Here is a 24,756-nt window from a genome sequence, read left to right as displayed (position 1 = left end):
TTTTTTTTTACATTTTAGTCGGACACTCTTATCCAGAGCGACTTACAGTTAGTGAGCGCATACATTTTCATACTTTCAAGCATGGTGGTGGCTGCATCCTGTTATGGGTATGCTTGTCATCGGCAAGGACTAGGGAGTTTTTTTAGGATAAAAATAAACAGAATAAAGCTAAGCACAGGGAAAATCCTAGAGGAAAACCTTTCCAACAGACACTGGGAAACAAATTCACCTTTCAGCAGGACAATAACCTAAAACACAAGGCCAAATATACAATGGAGTTGCTTACCAATACTACATTGAATGTTCCTAAGTGGCAGGGTTCAATTTTTGACTTAAATCAGCTTGAAAATCTATGGCAAGCCTTAAAAATGGCTGTCTAGCAATGATCAACAACCAACTTGACAGAGCTTGAAGAATTTTTAAAAGAATTACAATTCAATCCATTTTAATCCCACTTTGTAACACAACAAAATGTGGAAAAAGTCAAAGGGTGTGAATACTTTCTGAAGGCACTGTATATTAAGGTCCTGAGAAGTAACATCACTTGTCCAACTTGATCAAGAACTGATTTGCTCTTCTGATGGATAGAGGAATTATGCTAACACGGATTAATGCATGCTTCTCGACAACATGAAACATGCTTATTTAGATGTCATACTGTCTTCGGGGAATGCTGTGTCTGTTTAATGTAACTAGGGTATTAACTGTGCACTTTGTAGAATTCGTTTTTAAACGTCTTTGTCAATTCATCAATGCTAATGCAATAATAATCAAGACTCAATATCATATTATTCATAATAATCAAATATTTATTTCAACAAGTTGACTAATTCAATACAATACAATAACATATATTTACAGTGAACTCCCAGTTCTCAGTAATTGTATGTCCACATGGCAAAGAGTAGAGGGGCGTCCCCACCTTTCAGTCTTGAAATACGTTTTACAGGCAGCATATACCCTGCATAAACATCAACTTTGGAACCTCTAAAAGGATGACAAAAAAAATATTAGGGACACCTTTTTCAATTTCCAAAAGGAAACCACTCCATCACATTCTTTAGTTATAGCATTAGAGTCCACAAAAGTGTGCTATAAAAACATATAATGTATTATATCCTTTGATTTATTTAAAATGACAGAGAGAAAGAACTCTGAATATTTCCCCTCAGGAGGTAATTTCATACCATTTTTGACACAGTCATTCTGCTGAGGGTAGTGGTAGTTGCCCAGCTTTCTGCAAGGATCCTCACAATAGCACCCATGGAAATTAAATTACAATTAATCTGTGCACGTAATAACACATTAAAGGTTTGCATAATACCGATCTCGGTTCTCAAAATCTCTGTAGGCAAACTTGGCGTCCTTCTTGTCATGTGGGATGCGGCCGAAGGGGGCGTGGTCATTGAAGCAGGTATCGAATACCTCGTCCACTACTTTCTCCGCCTCCTCTCGGCTCACCTTCCTAACAGCAAGGATGGAGCGCAAGGCACGTCCCCGAACACATTCCTGTTAGGTAGTAGTGGGATGGGTTAGGTAGGGAGTTCTTCATGTGAATATTGGCCATCATAAACACTTCTTGTTAATCACTAAGCACTGAAAAAGGCAGTGCTATACTTGCCATTACTTTCAACTACAGTTTCAACTAAACCGGTTGTCAATTCAAACATACCAATTCACAGGATGGGAAAAATCATGTTATGCTACACCATGAAGGATACCAGTTTTGACTGAAATACATACAAATAAGAATGCAATTTTGGTTGCAGTGAATTCACATTATCTCCTGATATTACCTGATGGTGCTTCTTGAGGCCAAAGTTGAACCTCGATACTTCATTGTGGAAGGAGCAATCCCCACTGAGATTTGCTGCACGAATCTGAAAAATAAGAGCCAAACAATTAACATGACTTCCTTTAAAACACAATTAAAACTGAGCACAAACACAATGCATTCCCCCATAACATGCATGTTTATCTCTTGGTCTCACCTCTGAGCAGGCCAAGTGCTTGAAGTTGTTAAACCAATCTACATGCGCCCGGCAGTGGTCAAAGGCATGGATGAGCTCATGTGTAACCACTCGGTTCATGTGGGACTGCTGGTGAATATTATTCTGACACAAAACAATCTAGAATTGGGAGGGGGAAAAACAATTGGTATCTTACAGATGTGATACAAAGTACACAGCATGGCATTTGAACCTGTACACAAAGGAAATGGTTCTAGCTTTCATACTTGTGATGATGTTGCATCAAAACCGCCACTGACAGTCCCATCACAGTCTTCACAGGAGAAATGTCTGTCTTTGTACACTGCACTGAAGAGACAGGATAATACTTGACAAAGGGGTGGCATAATGATGCCAAATGTTCATTAGCATGAAAAAAAAACAATATAACGGCATCATATCTATTACATCACGTGCCAAACTCATTCCACGGAGGGCAGATTGTCTACGGGTTTTCGCTCCACCCTTGTACCCGACTGATGAATTGAGGTCAGTAATTAGTAAGGAACTTCCCCTCACCTGGTCGTCTAGGTCTTAATCGAAAGGAAAAAACAAAAACCCGCAGACACTCGGCCCTCCGTGGAATGAGTTTGACACCCCTGTATTACATACACTGAGTGTACAAAACATTATGAACACCTGCTCTTTCCATGACCTAGACTGACCAGGTGAAAGCTATGATCCCTTTTTGATTTAAATCCACGTCAATCAGTGGTATTTAAAGTCGGGGTCGCAACCCCACTAGGAAACTGCAGTGGGGTCGCCAATAAAAATAATAACACAAATTAAGAGTACAGATTATTGTATGGGACATTATAAAACGTTTTTGAGAAAGATAATTTGAAAGATACAATTTTATTGAGTACAAATATTTATTGGTTTATTTTCATTTTGATAAGAGATAAAAATGCAATGAATTAAAGGTTATTTGTTGATGTAAAAAATCTATATTTACAGATTTTAAGGTTGTGTCATTAGATTTGGGGTGGGAGCGCAATAAATTATTGGGGAACAAATGGGGTCCTCAGAAATTCTGCCGAAAAAAATGGGGTCACCGCTGAAGAAGTTTGAATACCACTGGTGTAGATGAATGGGAGGAGACATGGATTGTGTATGTGTGCCATTCAGAGGGTGAATGATTAAGTGCCTTTGGTAGTAGGTGCCAGGCGCACCGGTTTGATTGGGTCAAGGACTGCAACGCTACTGGGGTTTTCAAGCTCAACAGTTTCCGTGTGTCTCAACAATGGTCCACCACCCAAAGGACATCCCCCCCAACTTGAAAAATGTGGGAAGCATTGGAGTCAACATGGGCCAGCATCCCTGTGGAACGCTTGACACCTTGTAGTCCATGACCCGACAAATTGAGGCTGTTCTGAGAGTAAAAGGGGGTGCAACTCAATATTAGGAAGGTGATCCTAATGTTTTGTACACTGTGTATAATATAATATACTGTACCAAAACAATATGTTCTGACATATTATTATGCTTGACTTCTGTTCATGTAACTAATGCCTTACAATATGTCTTAATGTAAGTGTAATGTCTGTCATATATATATATATATATATATATATATATATATATATATATATATATATATTACTACATGATTCCATATGTGTTATTTCATAGTTTTGATGTCTTCACTATTATTCTACAATGTAGAAAATAGATCAAATAAAGAAAAACCCTTGAATGAGTAGGTGTTCTAAAACTTTGACTGGTAGAGTATATAAACGCAACATGTTGGTACCATGTTTCATGAGCTGAAATAAAATATCTCAGAAATGTTCCATAAGCACAAAAAGCTTATTTCTCTCAAATGTTGTGCACAAATTTGTTTACATCACTGTCAGTGAGCATTTCTCATTTGCCAAGAAAATCCATCCACCTGACAGGTGTGGCATATCAAGAAGCTGATTAAACAGCATGATCATAACACAGGTGCACTTTGTGCTGGGGACAATAAAAGGTCACTAAAATGTGCTGTTTTTTCACCACAATACAATGCCACAGAGTTTTGAGGGAGCGTGCAATTGGCATGTTGACTGCAGGAATGTCAACCAGAGCTGTTGCCAGAGAACAAAATGTTAATTTTGCTACCATAAGCCGCCTCCAACGTCGTTTTACAGAATTTGGCAGTACATCCAACTGGCCTCACAACCGCAGACCATGTGTAACCGCGCCAGCCTAGGACCTCCACATCCGGCTTCTTCACCTGCGGGATCGTCGGAGACCAGCCACCTGGACAGCTGACGAAACTGTGGTTTTGCACAACCGAAGAATTTCTGCACAAACTGTCAGAAACCATCTCAGGGAAGCTCATCTGCGTGCTCGTCGTCCTCACCAGGGTTTTGACCTGACTGCAGTTTGTAATAATCGACTTCAATGGGAAAATGCTCCCTTTCGATGGCCACTGGCACGCTGGAGAAGTGTGCTCTTCACAGACGAATCCCGGTTTCAGCTGTATTGGGCAGATGGCAGACAGTGTGTATAATGCCGTGTGGGTGAGCGGTTTGCTGATGTCAACGTTGTGAACATCAGCAAATGGCGCTGGAGGGGATGGCTGCCGTTTTATGGGCTCTTAAACAAACGTGCTATTTTGTTTGTTTTTTTGCATTGTTTGTAACTTATTTTGTACATAATGTTGCTGTTACCGTCTCTTGGGCTCCCGAGTGGCGCAGTGGTCTAAGGCACTGCATCTCAGTGCTTGAGACGTCACTACAGACACCCTGGTTCGATTCCAGGCTGTATCACAACCGGCCGTGATTGGGAGTCCCATAGGGCGGCGCACAACACCATCATTAAGTTTGCCGATGACACAACAGTGGTAGGCCTGATCACCGACAACGACGAGACAGCCTATAGGGAGGAGGTCAGAGACCTGGCTGTGTGGTGCCAGGACAACAACCTCTCCCTCAACGTGATCAAGACAAAGGAGATGATTGTGGACTACAGGAAAATGAAGAGGACCGAGGACGCCCCCCATTCTCATCGACAGGGCTGTAGTGGAGCAGGTTGAGAGCATCAAGTTCCTTGGTGTCCACGTCACCAACAAACTAACATGGTCCAAGCACACCAAGACAGTCGTGAAAAGGGCACAACAAAACCTATTCCCCATCAGGAGACTGAAAATATTTGGCATGGGTCCTCAAATCCTCAAAAGGTTTTACAGCTGCACCATCGAGAGCATCCTGACTGGTTGCATCACTGCCTGGTATTGGGGCCAAAGGGAGACTTAAGCCTGGCAAACAAAGGGGGGCTGAGCTGGGAGGGTAGAGCACCCTTTGTGTGTGTACAGGCAGCCTTACAGAGAGAAAGGGGCAAGAAGAGATGGATAGAGGAGAAAGGGAATGGAGAAAGAGATGGATAGGAAGATCAGAAGGGAAACTAAACTCGGGGATCTGAGGCTGCCAGTTACCATTCTCCATGAACCAATCTATAGTCTATTTAGGAGGAGCAGTATGAAAAAAATAATGTATGCACTCACTAACTGTAAGTCGCTCTGGATAAGAGCGTCTGCTAAATGACTATAATGTAATGGTATGGCAACTGCTCGGCCTCCGACCGCAAGGTCCTACAGAGGGTAGTGCGTACGGCCCAGTACATCACTGGGGCCAAGCTTCCTGCCATCCAGGACCTCTATACCAGGCGGTGGCCCTAAAAATGGTCAAAGACTCCAGCCTCCCTAGACTGTTCTCTCTGCTACCGCACGGCAAGCGGTACCGGAGCGCCAAATTTAGGCCCAAGAGGCTTCTAAACAGCTTCTACCCCCTAGCCATAAGACTCCTGAACATCTAATCAAATGGCTACTGCATGGCAAGGCACGACTTGCCATGCAGGCACGACTTGCCTTTTTTTAAAGGTATCGTGACCAACAGATGCATGCATATCTGTATTCCCAGTCATGTGAAATCCATAGATTAGGGCCTAATGAGTGCATTTCAATTGACTGACTTCCTTATATAAACTTGTTGCATGTTGCGTTTATATTTTTGTTCAGTGTACAATAAAATCAGTGTCATGAGAGCATTATGGCAGCTAGACCCGAGCAACGCGTTTTTTACAATGAATGAGCTGCGCCGGGCGATACAAGGAGGAGAAAACGCGGCCCCGGGAATGGATGGGCTATGCTATGAGCAACTTAAACACCTAGATGATTTGGTACTGGAGGAGGTATTGGCATTAATTAATACAGTATGGGAAGAGGGGGCGTTACCAGCAGTGAGGAAACATGCCATAGTGGTGCCAATTGTGAAACCAGGAAAATAGGCATTACACCCGGGTTCATACAGACCCGTAGCGTTGACCTCTGTACTGTGTAAAGTAATGGAAAGAATGGTCACAGACAGATTAGTACATATGTTTGAGAGTAAAGGTATTTTTTCCTCGTACCAGAGCGGATTTAGGTTAGGACAGTGTACTATGGACTCAGTGCTAGCACTGGACTGTGATATAAAGAAGGCGCTGGCCTACAAGGAGGGAATGGTGGCGGTGTTTCTGGCATACGACATTCTCTAGAAAGGGGGACCGCTGCTGGAGCTGTATTCTGCTGGGGTGAGGGGTCGGCTGTTTAATTTAATCCAAGATTTCTTGAAGAACCAGAACATCCAGGTCAGAGTTGGTGGGGCTTATTCTGAGTTAGTGGGGATAGACAATGGGACACCGCAGGGAAGTGTAATTTGGCCAGTTTTGTTTAACATAATGGTGAATGACATGTTCAAGGATGTTGGGCCTGGTTTTGGCCTTTCCCTGTTTGCTGATGATGAAGCGCTCTGGAAAAGAGGAAGGAATATTCCGTTTGTGGTCCGGAAGGTGCAAGAGGCATTGGAAAAGGATCTCGAATTTCAGCAGCAAAGACCAAGTTAAAAAATGTTGTATATAAAAGTAAGAATATGGTGAAGTATGGTTCACCGCTGGAATGGGTCAAGGCGTTCAAATTCCTGGGGGTTTGGTTGGAAGAGAGAATGTCCTGGAGGACCCATGTGGGAAAAATTATTTTAAGATGCGGTAAAGTAATTAATATAATGCGGTGCCTGTCTGGGAAGCGCCATGCAAATGATTTACCAAGCAATGATCCGCTCAGTGCTGGACTATGGGAGCATGGCATTTGGTTCCGCGGTGGCTACAACAGGCAAAGGCGCTGAGGTTGTGCTGTGGGGCATTTCCAACGACCCCTAACCCTGCGTTGTTGGTTGAAATGGCCATGCGCTATGGGATAAAAGTGCGGGGGCATGTATCATCTCACCCTGCAAGGTGTATGTTGGGAGAGGCATGGGAATGGGGAGGAGAAGGAACTAGATTGAGAAGAGGTAGGCCAAGCTATGTGACCAAGTGCAGGAATGGGGGGAGTCAGGAATGGGAGGTCTGCTGGCCGTGAGTTCCTCGGTGGCTGTTGCCATTCTTGATGCAATAAGGGCTAAGGACTTTGGAGAGCCTTCTCTGGTGGTTGAGGCCCATCTGCGGCAGGACTGGGGTCCCTACTTGTGCATCTCCACAGATGGATCAAAGGATCCAGGCAGTGGGAGAGCAGGGTTTGGGATACATGTTCCCCGGTTTCGGATACACCGGGGAGGCGGCTGTCTGATGGAGTTTCAGTCTTCCCTGCTGAAATGCTAGCACTAGTGTGGGCATTGGGATGGGTGGAAGAAGTGGGGCCTAAAAGGGTAATTTTGTGATCAGACTGCTGCTAGCCTGGTTGCGCTGAGAGAAGGGAAGTCAAAGGCACACCCAGACCTGATAGTAGAGCTGTTGAAGTCTCTTTATAGGGTGGGGTAGAAAGGGTGTAAGGAAGGTTTTCTGTGGATCCCAGCTCATGTTGGGGTAGGGGGAAATGAGGCAGCAGATATGGTGGCGAAGGCCGCTTTGAGGAGGGAGGAGGTAGATGTGGTGGTCCCGTTAGGGGGGGATGGAATGTAGGAGCATCATAGCAAAGGGGTTGACCCAGGAGAGGCAACATGAGTGGGAGAGAGAAGAGTGGGGTAGGCAGTTTTTCTCTATCCAGAATTCTGTAAGGAAGGGCAATAGATATCTTGGGAAGGAAAGGAGGGATGGGGTTCTGTTGACAAGGCTGAGGTTGGGGCATTGTGGATTGGAAAATGGGTTATTGTTAGTCAGAGGTGGGTAGTAACGAGTTACATTTACTCCGTTACATTTACTTTAGTAAGTTTTTGAAAAAATTATACTTCTAGGAGTAGTTTTAAATCACTATACTTTTTACTTTTACTTGAGTAGATTTGTGAAGAAGAAACTGTCCTCTTACTCCGCTACATTAGGCTACAATGAGGTCGTTACTTTTCTTTTTACCTCTTTGGTATTCTACGCGTCATTGTCTTTATCCCCCCGCATATGCATTATTGTAATGTTTTATTTTGACAGAGAGAGAGAGACTTCCGCTAAGGCTCTACCACGTGACTGTGTTTCACCAATCAAACGTAGTTGTGCAGTCTCGTCACGTTACCATACTCAATCTCAGCGGCGGGACGGGTTAGCTTTACAGTCGTAGCAACACAAAAATGTCAGAATTAGCCGTCGGCAATGCAGACACAGACGAGGAGGAACACCCGCACCCCTGGCCTCATATTGAAAGCATGTTTACCTTAGTAAAAGTGCAAAAGAGCAGCTACATTATGCAGTGTCTTCTGTGTCTACCAAAACAAACAGACATTTCAGCATTCAAGAACTCAACATCTAACTTGAGGAAACATGTACAGTGGGGAAAAAAAGTATTTAGTCAGCCACCAATTGTGCAAGTTCTCCCACTTAAAAAGATGAGAGAGGCCTGTAATTTTCATCATAGGTACACGTCAACTATGACAGACAAAATCAGAAAAAATAATCCAGAAAATCACATTGTGGGATTTTTAATGAATTTTTTTGCAAATTATGGTGGAAAATAAGTATTTGGTCAATAACAAAAGTTTCTCAGTACTTTGTTATATACTCTTTGTTGGCAATGACACAGGTCAAACGTTTTCTGTAAGTCTTCACAAGGTTTTCACACACTGTTGCTGGTATTTTGGCCCATTCCTCCATGCAGATCTCCTCTAGAGCAGTGATGTTTTGGGGCTGTCGCTGGGCAACACGGACTTTCAACTCCCTCCAAAGATTTTCTATGGGGTTGAGATCTGGAGACTGGCTAGGCCACTCCAGGACCTTGAAATGCTTCTTACGAAGCCACTCCTTCGTTGCCCGGGCGGTGTGTTTGGGATCATTGTCATGTTGAAAGACCCAGCCACGTTTCATCTTCAATGCCCTTGCTGATGGAAGGAGGTTTTCACTCAAAATCTCACGATACATGGCCCCATTCATTCTTTCCTTTACACGGATCAGTCGTCCTGGTCCCTTTGCAGAAAAACAGCCCCAAAGCATGATGTTTCCACCCCCATGCTTCACAGTAGGTATGGTGTTCTTTGGATGCAACTCAGCATTCTTTGTCCTCCAAACACGACGAGTTGAGTTTTTACCAAAAAGTTATATTTTGGTTTCATCTGACCGTATGACATTCTCCCAATCCTCTTCTGGATCATCCAAATGCACTCTAGCAAACTTCAGATGGGTCTGGACATGTACTGGCTTAAGCAGGGGGACACGTCTGGCACTGCAGGATTTGAGTCCCTGGCGGCGTAGTGTGTTACTGATGGTAGGCTTTGTTACTTTGGTCCCAGCTCTCTGCAGGTCATTCACTAGGTCCCCCCGTGTGGTTCTGGGATTTTTGCTCACCGTTCTTGTGATCATTTTGACCCCACGGGGTGAGATCTTGCGTGGAGCCCCAGATCGAGGGAGATTATCAGTGGTCTTGTATGTCTTCCATTTCCTAATAATTGCTCCCACAGTTGATTTATTCAAACCAAGCTGCTTACCTATTGCAGATTCAGTCTTCCCAGCCTGGTGCAGGTCTACAATTTTGTTTCTGGTGTCCTTTGACAGCTCTTTGGTCTTGGCCATAGTGGAGTTTGGAATGTGACTGTTTGAGGTTGTGGACAGGTGTCTTTTATACTGATAACAAGTTCAAACAGGTGCCATTTAATACAGGTAACGAGTGGAGGACAGAGGAGCCTCTTAAAGAAGAAGTTACAGGTCTGTGAGAGCCAGAAATCTTGCTTGTTTGTAGGTGACCAAATACTTATTTTCCACCATAATTTGCAAATAAATTCATTACAAATCCTACAATGTGATTTTCTGGATTTTTTTTTCTCAATTTGTCTGTCATAGTTGACGTGTACCTATGATGACAATTACAGGCCTCTCTCATCTTTTTAAGTGGGAGAACTTGCACAATTGGTGGCTGACTAAATACTTTTTTTCCCCACTGTAGCAGTAAGTTTCCTAAATTTGTTTTTTTTTGCTGTGGATAGGCGAATGTTTGTCTTTTAGGTTACTTATGTTTTAAACATTTTCTATATATATATATATATATATATATATAGAAAATGTTATTATCACAAATTTGATGTGATAATAAGTCTCTTTTAATGTCTTGATCTCCCTGTAGCCTCACAGATTTTTTTTTTTATCCACAGAGGGTTCTCCCCAACAAACTGGCAAAGTACACAGACTTACTAGAGAACCACAGAAAGCATAAGTCCTCCTCTTCCAGTGATACTCTTGTGAAAAATGAAAAAATCATGCCCAGGGCGGGTAACACAAGCAACGCTTGACAAACTGGTGCTAAATTATGTATGTGAGGCCAACCAACCATTTTCTGTGGTTGAGACGCCATCCTTCAAGACTTTGATAGAAACCTTGCAACCTCATACAGTAATGACAAGGAAAACGTTATGCACAAGAATACAAGAAGCTGCAAAACACAAGAAGAGCATAATCATCAAAAAGCTGAGTGCTGTGAACTATGTTGCTACCACAACAGACTGCTGGTCTGCCAGACAACGTAGCTACTTAGGTGTCACCTGTCACTGGATAGACAACACCTCACTGGAGAGGCACTGCGCTGCATTGGCTTGTAGACCTGTCAAAGGCTCGCACACGTTTGATGTCCTTGCTGCTGCATTAGAGGAAATACATTCTGAGTACCACATCAGGGAAAAAGTGACCAGGACGACAACAGACAGTGGCTCAAACTTCCTGAAGGCCTTTCGATTATATGGTGAGGAGAAAAAGGAGGAAGCCATCAATGTACAAGAGGAGAGTGACTCCACCCTTGATGATGCAACAGAAGATCAGAGTGAGTCAGAGGTGGAGTGTCAAGATGTGTCTGCTATTCTGGATGACAACACAGGCCTTGAGTACCAACTTCCAAGGCACCAAAAGTGTGCATGCCATCTCCTCAATCTTATATCCACAGTTGATGCCACTGCTGCAGGAGGAGCTGCAAACGAAACCTACAAGAGGCTGTCTCGGTCTGCTTTTGCAAAATGTCATGCTCTTTGGAATAAAACCAGCAGGTCAACCATGGCTCATGAAACAGTGGAACGTGAATGCAAGCTGCAGTTTCTCCGACCCAATCAGACACGCTGGAGCTCCCTGTTCCTCGCTGTAGAAAGGATTGTGCGCATTCACCGAGAGCAAGGAGAACAAGCAATTCGCAATGTCTGCACAGCATTAAAGATAAAGATGTAAGTTGACAAAATGTATATTTTGTTTTAAAAGAATAATAAAAATAAATAAGCCTTGCTGATTAATGGGTGAATCCACTTGTCTCAAGTAACTAAGTTTTCTTTGCATGGTGGTGTGACAATTGTGGATGACTTGAATGAAATAATTTAACTAATTTTTATTTATTTGTGTATTTAACATGTACAATGCATAATAAAGACATTGTACCAGAAATAGCTATAAGTAATTTTTTTATCGTTAATCCAGCTGAAATTGGGTTTTTGGTCGAGTATGCTGCTGTGATGAAGCCTGTTGCCATTGCCCTTAATATCCTCCAAGGGGAATCGTCTGTGCATATGGGCCTCCTGCTGCCAACACTTTACCAGTTGCGGGACAAGCTGAAGAGGTTGGAGTCAACTTGCAAAATGTGTACACCTCTTGTTCACGCCCTGCAGCAAGGGATCCAGAAACGTTTTGGAGACGTCATGAAAGAGCCTGAGCTGATTGCAGCAGCAATACTCCTACCAAGATTTAGAACATCCTGGACCACAGAGGAGAACATCTTAAATGCTGGTAAATATACTTGTTTATCAATTCAAATGTGAACCAGTAGACATTGACCTATATAACTCTGTATAATATTACTGTAATTTAGGATTATAGTGTGTCAGTGACAAACCACAGGGTGGCAATATAGTTAGAAGCTCAGGTAGCTTTTAATGTCAAACATCAGCAGCTTGACAGCCTATACAGTAGAAGGGTAAGAATAATGTGCAGACTTCATTCGTTTGAAAAACGATTTATCTTGCCCTAAAACCCACAGGCCTTGACTACATCAGAAATCACCTCGACACCGACTTGGATGATGTCACCAGCGCAAACAGCGGCCTCTCTGATGAAGACGACTTCTTTGCGTCCATGGAGTTGGGAAAATCACAAGTAGGAGAGCTGGAGAGGTACCTTTCATGTCTGTCCCCTGCAGGTATGGATCTACTCCACACCTTTCCTCGCATCAAGAAGCTGTCACTCAAAGTCAACACAGGTCTTCCTGCATCTGCAGCCTGTGAGAGACTTTTCAGTCATGCAGGACTCCTGTTCACTGCTAAACGATCACAGCTTCACAGCAAGAACCTTGAGAGCCAGCTACTGTTGAAGCTTAATAGTGACATCACTGAGTGATTCTTTGGTGAAATAGTTTGTTTCTGCATGTTTTGACACACACACACACTCCCAGTGGGGCCTTCAATATAAAAGGGTTTTCATGTTACTGTGCCAAAGAGTTCCTGGAGTGTTGACTGAAGTCAACCAGTCAAAGGGCCAGTGTCAACCTAAAGGTTAGAATATTGCCATATATGTTGTCTGTCTGTGGGAGTCTAGATGGGGGAAGCTGCTCCTCTCTCAGCTGCTTTTGAGCAAAGCGTTTAATCCACTTAACTGTGTAATGGCTGTGCTAGAGAGCGCAGAGCTATTAATGTATAACTCCATTGTAAAGACACAGACATACATGCTTTATGCTGCTTATCTTGGGGGGGGACAAGTGTGACTTTTTTTTGCTGACTTTTCTTGTTAGATATTGGAGCTGGAAGTAAACATAATGCCCCATCTACAACTACATCACTCTCCTCTGATGCCTTTTAGAGAACATGCATTCAGCTTAATTTGTGTTCTGGGATACTAGGCCTGCAATATTGTTTTATTTGGCCATCTATCATGGACTAGTGCTTTTTCAGTTGATGTGTACTGCTGCTCTTTTCCTCTGCTCAGTGAGATGTGCAGTGTGGCCTAATCACAGATCAGAGTATTAATTTCTAGGCACACAGAAAAAGGGCTGTTGCTTGCCATGCAATACAAAGGTACTGAGTAGGCCTAATCAACACCTATTGATTATTTTATGTTGACCGCTTCCTTCTGGTGTGCAGTTTTCTGTTCAGCATGCCTGGTATGAAATGTTTGTGTTTCCTTCTGTTGTTCTGTCACTGTGGAGACACTGTGGAGACACACTCACAGTTTATGGGCTGCCTCGTTCTAGTTCTGCCTGGTAAAAAAAGTATAAAGGTTTGGAAATGTGTGTTACTTGTGCTTATTTATTTTTTATTTTTTATTATTATTTTATTTTATTTTTTAAGTACTTGAATTTACCTGAATTATTTTAATTTAAGCTATTTTGTAATTCATTTTAATTTATTTTATTGATTGGATGAACTATAATTTGCCTAAAGATGATTATTTTGTATTTTTGTCTGTCTGATTGTTGTCTTGTGTTAAAAAAATAAACTCAAGTAACTCAACAGTTACTCAGTACTTGAGTAGTTTTTTCACCAAGTACTTTTTTACTCTTACTCAAGTAATTATTTGGATGACTACTTTTTACTTTTACTTGAGTCATATTATTCTGAAGTAACAGTACTTTTACTTGAGTACAATTTTTGGCTACTCTACCCACCTCTGTTGTTAGTGGGGAAACACCCAGATGGGAAGTGTGAGGAACGTGGGGAGGTAGACTGTACTACTGTGAAGCATGTTCTGTTATATTGCAGACAGTATGATGAGGATAGGAGGGTATTTTTCTGTGAGCTGACTGAGTTGGGAGTAACCACATTTTCGCTTGTAACTATTTTGGCCTCAAATGACAGGCAGCGCGAAATAGCAAGGAAGCTGTTGTGGTTTCTTTATTCCTCCGGCTTGCACCTAGGATATTTAGATAATTATGTGTGGATCTCACTCTCCAGCCTGAGAAAGGCAACAATACGCATTACAGGGTCTAGTCTGCCAGAAACTGATAGGAAGAAGAAGATTTATGGCAGCTGACAGCTGTGTTGAGTTGTGATTGATGAACATAGTGGCTGGCTGACACTTACCATCCTGAGCTTTTCATGGCTCCAAGGAGAAGCTTTGCATATGGACCTGAAATGGAGACAGACTGAGATTAGGCCTAACCGGTCATGCACCATGACAGCAATCAGGTAACACTCATTTAACAGTTAACGTTATAGCTGACTGGCTTACTCATGACAGTCTCTTTACTATTCAACGATAGCTAGCTAGCTAAGCTTGCTAGAAACATGGCCATGACGTATATGACACATGTAAACATGGCATCAATGGTTACACGGTCATTTAGCTAACTATTGCAATTCGATATTTTTTGGAGGATGACCGACAGATCAGCTTGCTAGCTAGCCTGTTAGCTTACTTGTTTCCATTGCAAATTGTAGCATGACCTGACATTTGTGATTGAAAGTGAACAAGCTTTCTGCTATCGATCCCTTTTGGAACTTTCCCGAATTCCTCTCCGGAAATAGGTTATATCCGTAGTCCTCTTCTTGCTGTTTAGTTTGATCCATTGCATGGAAATTGTCTCTAAAATAGCCACTTTTGCTTCTAGGAACAAACACAGCCTAGCTACGAGAGGTCATTCTCTGTTTTCAAACCACTTGGTAAGCCAGACCGAGGTAAAATTAGTTGTATATTGGATATTCGGATTTCAATCTTCAATAGCTCTTACACAGTGTGCCATGACTTTGATAATTATATACTGTATTTTGAATCAGGGCAGGATGGATGAATTTTTAAAATGTATTTTTTCCCGTTTTCAATCTTCAATAGCATGCCAAGACTATGAAAATTATATTCTTAATCAGGGGCGGATTAACAAAAATCCACAACTTTTTTTTGTGTATATATAAATCATACAGTGGAACCCGTTCTATTTCAGTGCCAGACATATGGGAGGGAGAGATTGTTATTAGATTTAAGGAGTAATGGTGTTGAAGAGCCAAGCTTAAATGAACTGCTGATAAAATCATAGTCATGGCATGCTTTGTGTAAGAGCTATTGAAGATTGAAATACAAAATCATATTATAAAATATATATATATATATAGAGAGAGTGAGAGAAAAAGGTGTAGATTTTTCTCCATCTACCCCTGATTCAGAATGTACCATTTTCATAGTCATGGCATGCTTGGATCAATAGCTATTGACAAGAGAAAACAGAATATCCAACATAAAACTAATTTTACCTAGTAAACCAAAGGTGAAAGATTCAATAAATGAATGTCTGCAACAACATTGTTGCTAGCTAGTTAACAGAAAATACATGAGCTTTTTCTAATATAATTACAAACAAGGTTTATTGAAAAACATTACTCCATGCATTGGCAAGTGACTGACTGCGTGCACGTTCGGTATAAAACAAAGCGCAAAGGCTGCTGGGACGGCCAAACGGTGGATGGTGGCTGGAAAAGCGCTCTTGTTTGAAATGGAAAAGCGTCGCGGTAGCAATTGATAAAGAACAACATCAAGACGAAGCAGTTGCTTTACAAGTGGGATGCACTGTTGAGCTCTACATCCCGAGGGGTTCGTGCTGATTGTACGGAGATTGTGGCAGCCGGTTAAATGGCGTCCCTTGAGAAGGCAAGAACAAGATGTATGTCAGGAGAAGTGCAGTATTATCATAAGGAGACGTATACCTGGAATAGGAGGGATGGAGGGGAAAAGAGAGGCAGGGGAGGTTTGAGAGAGAGGGAGGAAGAGGGTGAGTTTGAGTCGGTTAAAAATGGCGGGGGAAAAGGAGATGGTTTGTTAAAGAATGGTAGAAAGTGTAAGCAGAGTGAGCTGAAGACAGGATGAGAAATGGAAGTGAATGAAGGCGAAGTATCGGAGGTGGTAGGTGTGGTGAAGTTCTCGGAGCCCGAGGCTTTCACCGAGGGTCAGGATGAAGATGAGTCTGTGACAGAAGGAGTGAAGTTTTGGGAAAAAGTGGACCCTTGCCTTTTAGCTGATCCATTTGTGGTTTCAGGTTGGGTGAAAACAGAGTTTGGTGCTGTGGATTCGGTGAGAGTAACCAGAAGTGGTCTTTTGATAATTGTTTGTTTCTGCTGGTCAGAATGGGGGCAAGAAATGTTAAATGAATGGGGGCAAGAAATGTGAATCGTTTTGCTCTCAAGAAAAGGGTGCCATTGAAAGGAGTGATTACTAGTGTAGCAGTAAATGTGAAAGTTGACCAACTGAAGGATAAGATTCCCGGTGTTTGTGATGCTCGTCGTTTGGTGCGACGCAGACAGGGTGGCGGGAGTGGGGAAACAGAATAGTCGGTCTGTTCTTTTGAGTTTGGATGTTGAGTCTTTGCCCCACAAAGTGATATTAGGATATATACATTATCCTGTACAAGCGTTTGTGCCGAATACGTTACGTTGTTACAGGTGTCAAGCTTATGGGCATGTGGCAGCAGTGTGTAGGAGGGAGGTTCCTACATTGAGGGAAAAAAGTATTTAATCCCCTGCTGATTTTGTATGTTTGCCCACTGACAAAGACATAAGTCTTTCATTTTAATGGTAGGTTTATTTGAACAGTGAGAGACAGAATAACAACAACAAAATCCAGAAAAATGCATGTCAAATGTTATAAATTGATTTGCATTTTAATGAGGGAAATAAGTATTTGACCCCTCTGCAAAACATGACTTAGTACTTGGTGGCAAAACCCTTGTTGGCAATCACAGAGGTCAGACATTTCTTGTAGTTGGCCACCAGGTTTGTACACATCTCAGGAGGGATTTTGTTCCACTCCTCTTTGCAGATCTTCTCCAAGTCATTAAGGTTTCGAGGCTGACGTTTGGCAACTCGAACCTTCAGCTCCCTCCACAGATTTTCTATGGGATTAAGGTCTGGAGACTGGCTAGGCCACTCCAGGACCTTAATGTGCTTCTTCTTGAGCCACTCCTTTGTTGCCTTGGCCGTGTGTTTTGGGTCATTGTCATGCTGGAATACCCATCCACGACCCATTTTCAATGCCCTGGCTGAGGGAAGGAGGTTCTCACCCAAGATTTGACGGTACATGGCCCCGTCCATCGTCCCTTTGATGCGGTGAAGTTGTCCTGTCCCCTTAGCAGAAAAACACCCCCAAAGCATAATGTTTCCACCTCCATGTTTGATGGTGGGGATGGTGTTCTTGGGGTCATAGGCAGCATTCCTCCTCCTCCAAACACAGCGAGTTGAGTTGATGCCAAAGAGCTCGATTTTGGTCTCATCTGACCACAACACTGAAATCATTCAGATGTTCATTGGCAAACTTCAGACGGCCCTGTATATGTGCTTTCTTGAGCAGGGGGACCTTGCGGGCGCTGCAGGATTTCAGTCCTTCACGGTGTAGTGTGTTACCAATTGTTTTCTTGGTGACTATGGTCCCAGCTGCCTTGAGATCATTGACAAGATCCTCCCGTGTAGTTCTGGGCTGATTCCTCACCGTTCTCATGATCATTGCAACTCCACGAGGTGAGATCTGGCATGGAGCCCCAGGCCGAGGGAGATTGACAGTTCTTTTGTGTTTCTTCCATTTGCGAATAATCGCACCAACTGTTGTCACCTTCTCACCAAGCTGCTTGGCGATGGTCTTGTAGCCCATTCCAGCCTTGTGTAGGTCTACAATCTTGTCCCTGACATCCTTGGAGAGCTCTTTGGTCTTGGCCATGGTGGAGAGTTTGGAATCTGATTGATTGCTTCTGTGGACAGGTGTCTTTTATACAGGTAACAAGATGAGATTAGGAGCATTCCCTTTAAGAGTGTGCTCCTAATCTCAGCTCGTTACCTGTATAAAAGACACCTGGGAGCCAGAATTCTTTCTGATTGAGAGGGGGTCAAATACTTATTTCCCTCATTAAAATGCAAATCAATTTATAACATTTTTGACATGTGTTTTTCTGGATTATTTTGTTGTTATTCTGTCTCTCACTGTTCAAATAAACCTACCGTTAAAATTACAGACTGATCATTTCTTTGTCAGTGGGCAAACGTACAAAATCAGCAGGGGATCAAATACGTTTTTCCCTCACTGTAGGTGTGAGAAGTGTGCAGAAGGGCATGAGTCAAACTAATGTGTAGCATTGGGGAATGTAGTGGTAAGTGTTAATTGTAGGGGTGCCCATGGGGCTGGGGATCAGAAATGTCCGGTGCGAGAGAGGCAAGTTGAGGTTTCAAGGGTTAGAGTAGTGCAGAAGGTGTCGTATGCTGAGGCAGTGAAGAAAGTAGAGGAAGATGGGTGAGGGATCCTGAGAGGAGTGGTGTGAGTAGTAGATCTGTACCAATACAGAGGGATAAGCCAACAAGTGATATGTTTAAGTAATATTTGGTTTTTAACATTTATAGCAATGGTTATCAACTGTACTGATGGAACGTAAGTCGCAGAAAATTGAGGTTGTGGTGGCAGCTGCAGAGAGGTATTTGAGTGTGTGAGACTTGCCATCAGAAGAGTTAGTGTGTTAAGTGGTGGTGTCCTGTCCTTTCAGGCTGTTGGCCTGAAGTAGGACTAAATATATTTCAATAGAGAAATAGAGTAGGGTGTTTATTTTTTATGAGTGTTAGATGGTAGGGTATTTTTTATTTTATTTTTTCAAGCAAAGTATAAGGGAGTTATACTCCAGTCTAGTAGGTGGCGGTAATGCAACATTTATTGGATGCCAAACGCCGTTAAACCTCATCGAAGAAGAAATGCTGTCATGGCGCCGAACACAAACATAAAACGACAGTATGGTGATAGTTTGTAGCTAATATAAAATGCTAGTAAGACTCGTTTAAACGGATAAGTTATAATCATTTTGGGACGCAAGGGACAGGTACTCAAATATTATAATGTAATCTGCTCTTATTGGCAGGTCGAAGCTCGTTAAAAGCATTGCGTTAGCTTAGCTTGCTACCAGCTATAAATTGCTGCTTTTGCGAGACAGCCGTGACTAGCTAACTAGCTAAATTCTCAACTGTAGCTAGCTACTTGGTGTTATAGTAGCTAGTCAACAGTAGCGTACTAGCCACACAGTTTTTGAGTAACATCAATAAAGAACTGACTGTTGGCTAACTAAGTTATTGTTTTATTGAATATCTGTCTCCGTTGACTAGCTAGATAGCTAGCTGACTAACATCTTAAATGAAAGTGATCCTATCTCCTGTTTTGTCAACCTAGTATAGTCAATGTATTTGACAGGTAGACATGTCTGAAAACAAATCCATTGAACTCCAACTGCAAATGCGAAAAAATGCAGAGGACCTGCATAACTTCATGAAAGATCTTGACAGCTGGGAAACCGACATAAAGAAGAAGGATGAGCAATTAAGAACTGGGAGCATTGGCGAGTCTCAAGTATGTTACACTTGAAAATTGGTATATTTTATGTTTAACTATACAGTTGAGATTGTGCTATGTTAGAAACATCCTGACCTATGTATTCCTGCCTTAGAAAACCCTCCAACCAGTGCGAAACAAGGACTTCAAAAAGAAGAGGGAGAAGAAGGCATCAGACAACAATGCAAAGACTGAACCAAAACAAGCACCCAGGATAAAGTCTTATGACTATCAGTCATGGGACAAATTTGATGTGGTAATGGATTAGGTGGATCTTGCCTGTTTCTCGTTTGATTTCAATAGTGAGTTTTAAACTAAGTCTATGGTTTTAAACTGAATGGCAGCAGTGCACCCTGTTAAACAGTATGTACTGCTTGCTGTTACACTAAAACATTTTGGGATGTTTTTTGTCTTCTGGTAGGACAAGGTTTTGGAGTCCATGGATAAAGAGGACAGCGCTGCTGAGTCCAATGACTCTGAATCTGAGGATTCTGGGGTTCCTGCTACTGACCAAGACAAAGCTCTTGCTGAGAAGGAGAAAGTACGTCTTCACACTCATAGTATTGCAGTCAGACTCAGAAACAGCAAACCTAACACAGACATACAGAAATATGAATTCTCGCGTATTTATGTCGTCATTTAAAATATTACTTATTATTATGATGACACAATGACCCCCATTGAAGGTGAATTCAATGAACATATTTGCAAACTGGGAATTTGTTTGCAGTATGCTGTGATTTAGATGTCTGTAGGACTAGAAAGTTGCCTCTGAAATCCTAGACAATTACCCATACAATATACCATTATCGGGTCCTTGTCAATAATACTCAGTCACCTGTACTCAGTAGATGTTACTACTTGACTGTATGTATGGATTGCAAAGTCTTATATTTGCTGTACTGAATTTCACAGTTGTTTTTCAGGGTAATCAGCTGTTTAAAGAAGGGAAGTATGATGATGCCATTGAGTGTTACACCAGAGGCATGGGCGCAGACCCTTATAACCCCATTCTGCCTACAAACCGAGCTGCCTGCTTCTTCAGACTCAAAAAGTAAGCAACAATCAGTCCATTACTTGAATATTCATGATATGTCATATTTTAAATGACAACATTAATGTGATAATTCATACTTCTGTATGTCTGTCAGGTTTGCTGTTGCCGAGTCTGACTGCAACTTGTCCATCGCGCTGGACAGTAACTACTTCAAAGCATTTGCACAAAGAGGAGCGGCTCGATTCGCCCTGCAAAATTATAAATCTGCCCTAGAAGGTGAGGAGTAATGGTAACACAACAAAACATGTTTTCAAATGGGTAGAATGCCGGCAGAAGATGTATAGTTTTTATATGGCGTATTATCTTATAATAATAGGTCACTTAAAAACAATTTCTGCTTTCTTCCTCTACACAACTAGATTATGTAATGGTTCTCAAGCTGGATCCTGGGAACCTGGAGGCACAGAATGAAGTGATGAAATGTAAAGAGGTGAGACATTATCTGGTGCTGGATCTATTACTGTACCTCTGTATCCCCCTCCCTGATCCCCTCTAACCTCTCCTCTATCTGTAGGTCATTGCTAAACTGAGTGGGAAGGCAGAAAGCCCAGAGGCTGCAGTGGTGGCGCCACCTGTGGTGGACGTCAAGCAACAGCAGCTCATGGAGGAACAGCAGAGAAGACAAGAGGCGGTGGTGCAGAAAGACAGGGTAGAGCCACCTGCTACACTTATCTTTTGATGTTAGTGTAGGCCCACTACATATTGGGTACCAGTTACCCAGCGACTCTGAGACACTGCAGCTCTGAAGACATATCACAGTTGTACTACAGCATGTTATTTGCCTGTTTTTAAGTGCATTGTTTTCTAAATGGTTACCACCGCACTGAACCTCGACTCTTTCAGGGGAACGCATACTTCAAAGAGGGGAAGTATGAGGCAGCAGTAGAGTACTACACCAAGGGCATGGAAGCGGACAGCACCAACGTCCTTCTGCCTGCCAACCGGGCCATGGCTTACTTAAAGCTGCAGAGGTACGCATGATAAGTGAGTATTGGATAAGTGTAAATTCTGTCAACGCTGTGCATTGATTAAGCTTGATTCTCTCCTCAGATATATAGAGGCTGAGGAGGACTGCAGTAAGGCCATAGCCCTGGATGGCACCTACTCAAAGGCCTTTGCCCGCAGAGGGACAGCCAGGGCTGCTCTGGGACTGCTCAAACAAGCTAAAGAAGGTACAGTAGACAGGCATCCAAGATAGGCTATATCTTATTAGTAGATCACATGACATTAGCAACCATTTTGTATAGGCTAGGCAGGTTTCTATGTAACTACCTTGAGCAGGTTAAAGTATTTTAGTGTGAATGGTAGCAGTAGTCATGGAACTGTTTGTCATGGTTATTAATTTATTTATTGTAGATTTTGAGGAGGTCCTGAAGCAGGAACCGGGAAACAAGCAGGCATTTCATGAGATGAAGAAGATCGCCATTGTACGTATGTGGTTCCATGCTCACTAAGGCTTTTAGTGTTAATGTTCTTACACCTGTTGTCTTTGTTGACAAATCATTGACATAGCATCTCTCTGCTCCTGTGTAGGACATGGGCACAAGTGGTCTGCTGGCAACAGAGGAGCACGCACAGCGGAGAACAGTACAGCCAATTAACAAACCACCTCACCTGCAGTCAACCGTGAGTCACTCAGATAAAACAGGCTGTTTCGCTAGGCTGTTTCTGAACTTGGCTTGAGAGATTCACACATAGCAATGTTCCTATTGGATTTCCTTGTATCTCAGAAGCCGTTGAGGAGAGTGGACATTGAGGAGGTTGGTGGAAAGATCCTGGTCCAGAAGGAGCCCTCGGCTGTGTTGACCTCAACCACAGCCCCCCGTGTTAGGCCCCAGAAGACCACCTCCATCGCAGACACTGTGAGAGAGGGTCAGGGTGAGGCCTCACCTCCCTCTACCTCCCCCAGCGCTAAGATCCTGAAGATTGAAGAGATATCAAACGTCTCCTCACATTCCCCTGTCAAGTAAGAGATACGATACTGTTTTATTGCTTAATCCCAAACCGATTGGCTCGAAGATTGTTTTTAGTTAGTTTATAATATAACTTTTGTCAACAGTTAGGCTTTCGTCAATAGCACCACTGATGAGGTTGTTTCCTTATTTCAGAGGGCTTGAGGGGGATGCTGTGAGAGCACGGACACAGAAGCACAGGGAGGCAACCGTCAGTGAACCAACAGAACCGCCTGCTACACCCTCCTCCTCGACAGAGGTCGTACCTCCTGCCCCCGCCAACAGCTTCCAGCTAGAGGCAGACCTCAGGAAGATTGGAAATGGCCCTGAAGTCATCTACAAGTATTTGAAGGTGGGTGTGGAATTAAAACGTGACTTAAAACACATTACACTCACAAATTATATATATATATATATATATATATATATATATATATATATATATATATATATATATATATATAAATAAACATTAAATATGGGTTGTATTACTGTCCATTTTTATTTAACCTTTTATTTATAGCCTATACAAAATGGTTGCTAATGACGTGACTTACTAATAAGATATAGCCTATTTTCTTGTGATCATCTTTTCTTCAGAGAGACCTGGTCTCTTGTTTGGGATTCTATTTGTACAAAAGCAAATCACCATACAACTAGATTAGTCTTTTCTGCTGAGAAAAACATGTAGATGCCACCAAGGACTGATGTTTATTTGTTGTGTGTCTGTGTTCTGTTTTTAGCAAATCGAACCTCAGGCGTACGCCAAGATCTTCCAGAGCTCTCTTGAACCAGACATGCTCAATCAGATTCTAAGGACGTTACAAAGCTTCTACATCAAGTAAGAACTGTACAAATACCGTGCTATTATGAATGTTATGGTTCATACAAGAAATGTGACTGAGTTATCACATTGTCCTTCTATGAGGAACGAAGAACCACCTGTCATACTGGAGATCCTCAGGAGTCTGGCCGGGGTGAGGCGATTCGACATGGCTGTCATGTTCATGTCCAGCCCTGAGAAGAAAGGTACCGATTGGTTGTTGATCTGGCACAGTTTCGGATACATTATTTAACCCAAATGCAAAATTATTATACGGCATTGATAACTGCTAACTTTTGTTTGTTTTTCTAGTTCTACAAGAACTGTTTGACTTTCTTCTTCAAGCTGGACTTGAGGACGCTTCAGTTGGAGCCCTGCGAAAGAAGTATGGAGTATGACGTGATAAATTACTTTTTCCCTAAGCAAGCAGTCGATTTGAAGTAGTGTTTTTCAATGCTCTATTACATGTTACTAATCCAAACAGTGCTGTATGTACGCAACAATGAATCAGTTAATTTTGGCTGCCATATTGGAAGGTATGTAACATTTGATGTAATACTATAGTTTTTTTCTATGGCTCAAAGCATGTATAAGTTTCATCCTCGTATGAGAAAACAGTACTTACTATATGCATGGCCAAAAACAGAATGTTCTATCTGACTGCGGCCCAACACACCCATATGGATAATAGTTCAAATATGCATCTACCAGTCTTAGAAAGCCTGGAGAACTGAAATACTAATAGAGGCACCTTTTTTAGTTATTTTCAATTCTTCTGTCCAAGACTGTACATCTCATGTTCAATACATAAATTGCAGAGAATGAGTGTGAATACCTAAATACATTGGCTTAATCTTTATTGATGATTACTGAAAGTGCAGATACGGAGAAGATCATTTTCAGCAAATAGCATTTTTACAGGGATATACTCATGGACTAAGAGGTTGGCAAGAAAGTATACACAATGTGTGGAAAACAAACCAATTACTGAAAGTCTGTCAAACTGCATTAACAAAGCACACATTTTCCAGACAGCGGTACAAGAAAAGAAAGACGCTATTAGATTGCATTGTTGTCCCACCGCCATTGAATGGAATTCTTCTCTCGACGGTTCTCAACATCCACACCAGTGAGGATCTTTGGGAATAAGAGGAGAAATGTTAATAGCTGGCTGAATTTTGTGGCACGTCTACACATGATGTAGGGCTGGCAGAATAATTGTATTGGCGTGTAACTGACAATTAT

The 24,756-nt window shown here is 42.3% G+C and overlaps 2 protein-coding genes across 7 annotated transcripts; one reads left to right on the top strand and one right to left on the bottom strand.

The window, feature by feature from the left end:
* Window positions 1–783: 783 nt before the first annotated feature.
* Window positions 784–15,006, bottom strand: LOC121543538 (mitochondrial inner membrane protease ATP23 homolog). Its single transcript, XM_041853483.2, has 6 exons — window positions 14,758–15,006; window positions 14,423–14,468; window positions 2,237–2,318; window positions 1,992–2,129; window positions 1,797–1,880; window positions 784–1,509 (listed from the first exon to the last, which is right to left on the bottom strand). The coding sequence occupies exons 1-6, from the start codon at window positions 14,906–14,908 to the stop codon at window positions 1,306–1,308; spliced, it is 705 nt and encodes a 234-aa protein (XP_041709417.1). The 5' UTR covers window positions 14,909–15,006; the 3' UTR covers window positions 784–1,305.
* LOC121543537 (RNA polymerase II-associated protein 3-like) lies at window positions 14,465–24,370 on the top strand. Of its 6 annotated transcripts, none has more exons than XM_041853477.2 (17): window positions 14,465–14,527; window positions 19,542–19,697; window positions 19,795–19,935; window positions 20,101–20,220; window positions 20,606–20,733; window positions 20,831–20,952; window positions 21,096–21,166; window positions 21,251–21,385; window positions 21,580–21,707; window positions 21,787–21,908; window positions 22,093–22,163; window positions 22,270–22,362; window positions 22,467–22,702; window positions 22,845–23,040; window positions 23,432–23,529; window positions 23,617–23,717; window positions 23,824–24,370. In XM_041853477.2, exons 1-17 carry the CDS (start codon window positions 14,507–14,509, stop codon window positions 23,907–23,909), a joined length of 2,025 nt encoding a protein of 674 aa, XP_041709411.1. In that variant the 5' UTR covers window positions 14,465–14,506; the 3' UTR covers window positions 23,910–24,370. The 6 variants fall into 6 exon arrangements, with proteins under 6 accessions (XP_041709411.1, XP_041709414.1, XP_041709413.1 ...); XM_041853480.2 differs by lacking the exon at window positions 14,465–14,527 and adding an exon at window positions 15,795–15,993; XM_041853479.1 differs by lacking the exon at window positions 14,465–14,527 and adding an exon at window positions 19,004–19,088.
* Window positions 24,371–24,756: the final 386 nt, after the last annotated feature.

Source organism: Coregonus clupeaformis, unplaced genomic scaffold, assembly GCF_020615455.1.
Source record: "Coregonus clupeaformis isolate EN_2021a unplaced genomic scaffold, ASM2061545v1 scaf0472, whole genome shotgun sequence".
NCBI classification, from domain to species: domain Eukaryota; kingdom Metazoa; phylum Chordata; class Actinopteri; order Salmoniformes; family Salmonidae; genus Coregonus; species Coregonus clupeaformis.
This window is presented reverse-complemented; position numbering and strand designations above follow the sequence as displayed.

Coding starts and splice junctions, on each gene's coding strand:
- LOC121543537 (XM_041853477.2), top strand. CDS start 14,507: ATGCACCATGACAGCAATCAG. Junction 19,936..20,100: donor CATGGGACAAATTTGATGTG/GTAATGGATTAG, acceptor GTCTTCTGGTAG/GACAAGGTTTTGGAGTCCAT. Junction 20,221..20,605: donor CTCTTGCTGAGAAGGAGAAA/GTACGTCTTCAC, acceptor GTTGTTTTTCAG/GGTAATCAGCTGTTTAAAGA.
- LOC121543538 (XM_041853483.2), bottom strand. CDS start 14,908: ATGGATCAAACTAAACAGCAAGAAGAGGACTACGGATATAACCTATTT. Junction 2,130..2,236: donor TTGATGCAACATCATCACAA/GTATGAAAGCTA, acceptor TCCCAATTCTAG/ATTGTTTTGTGTCAGAATAA. Junction 1,510..1,796: donor GCCTCAAGAAGCACCATCAG/GTAATATCAGGA, acceptor ACTACCTAACAG/GAATGTGTTCGGGGACGTGC.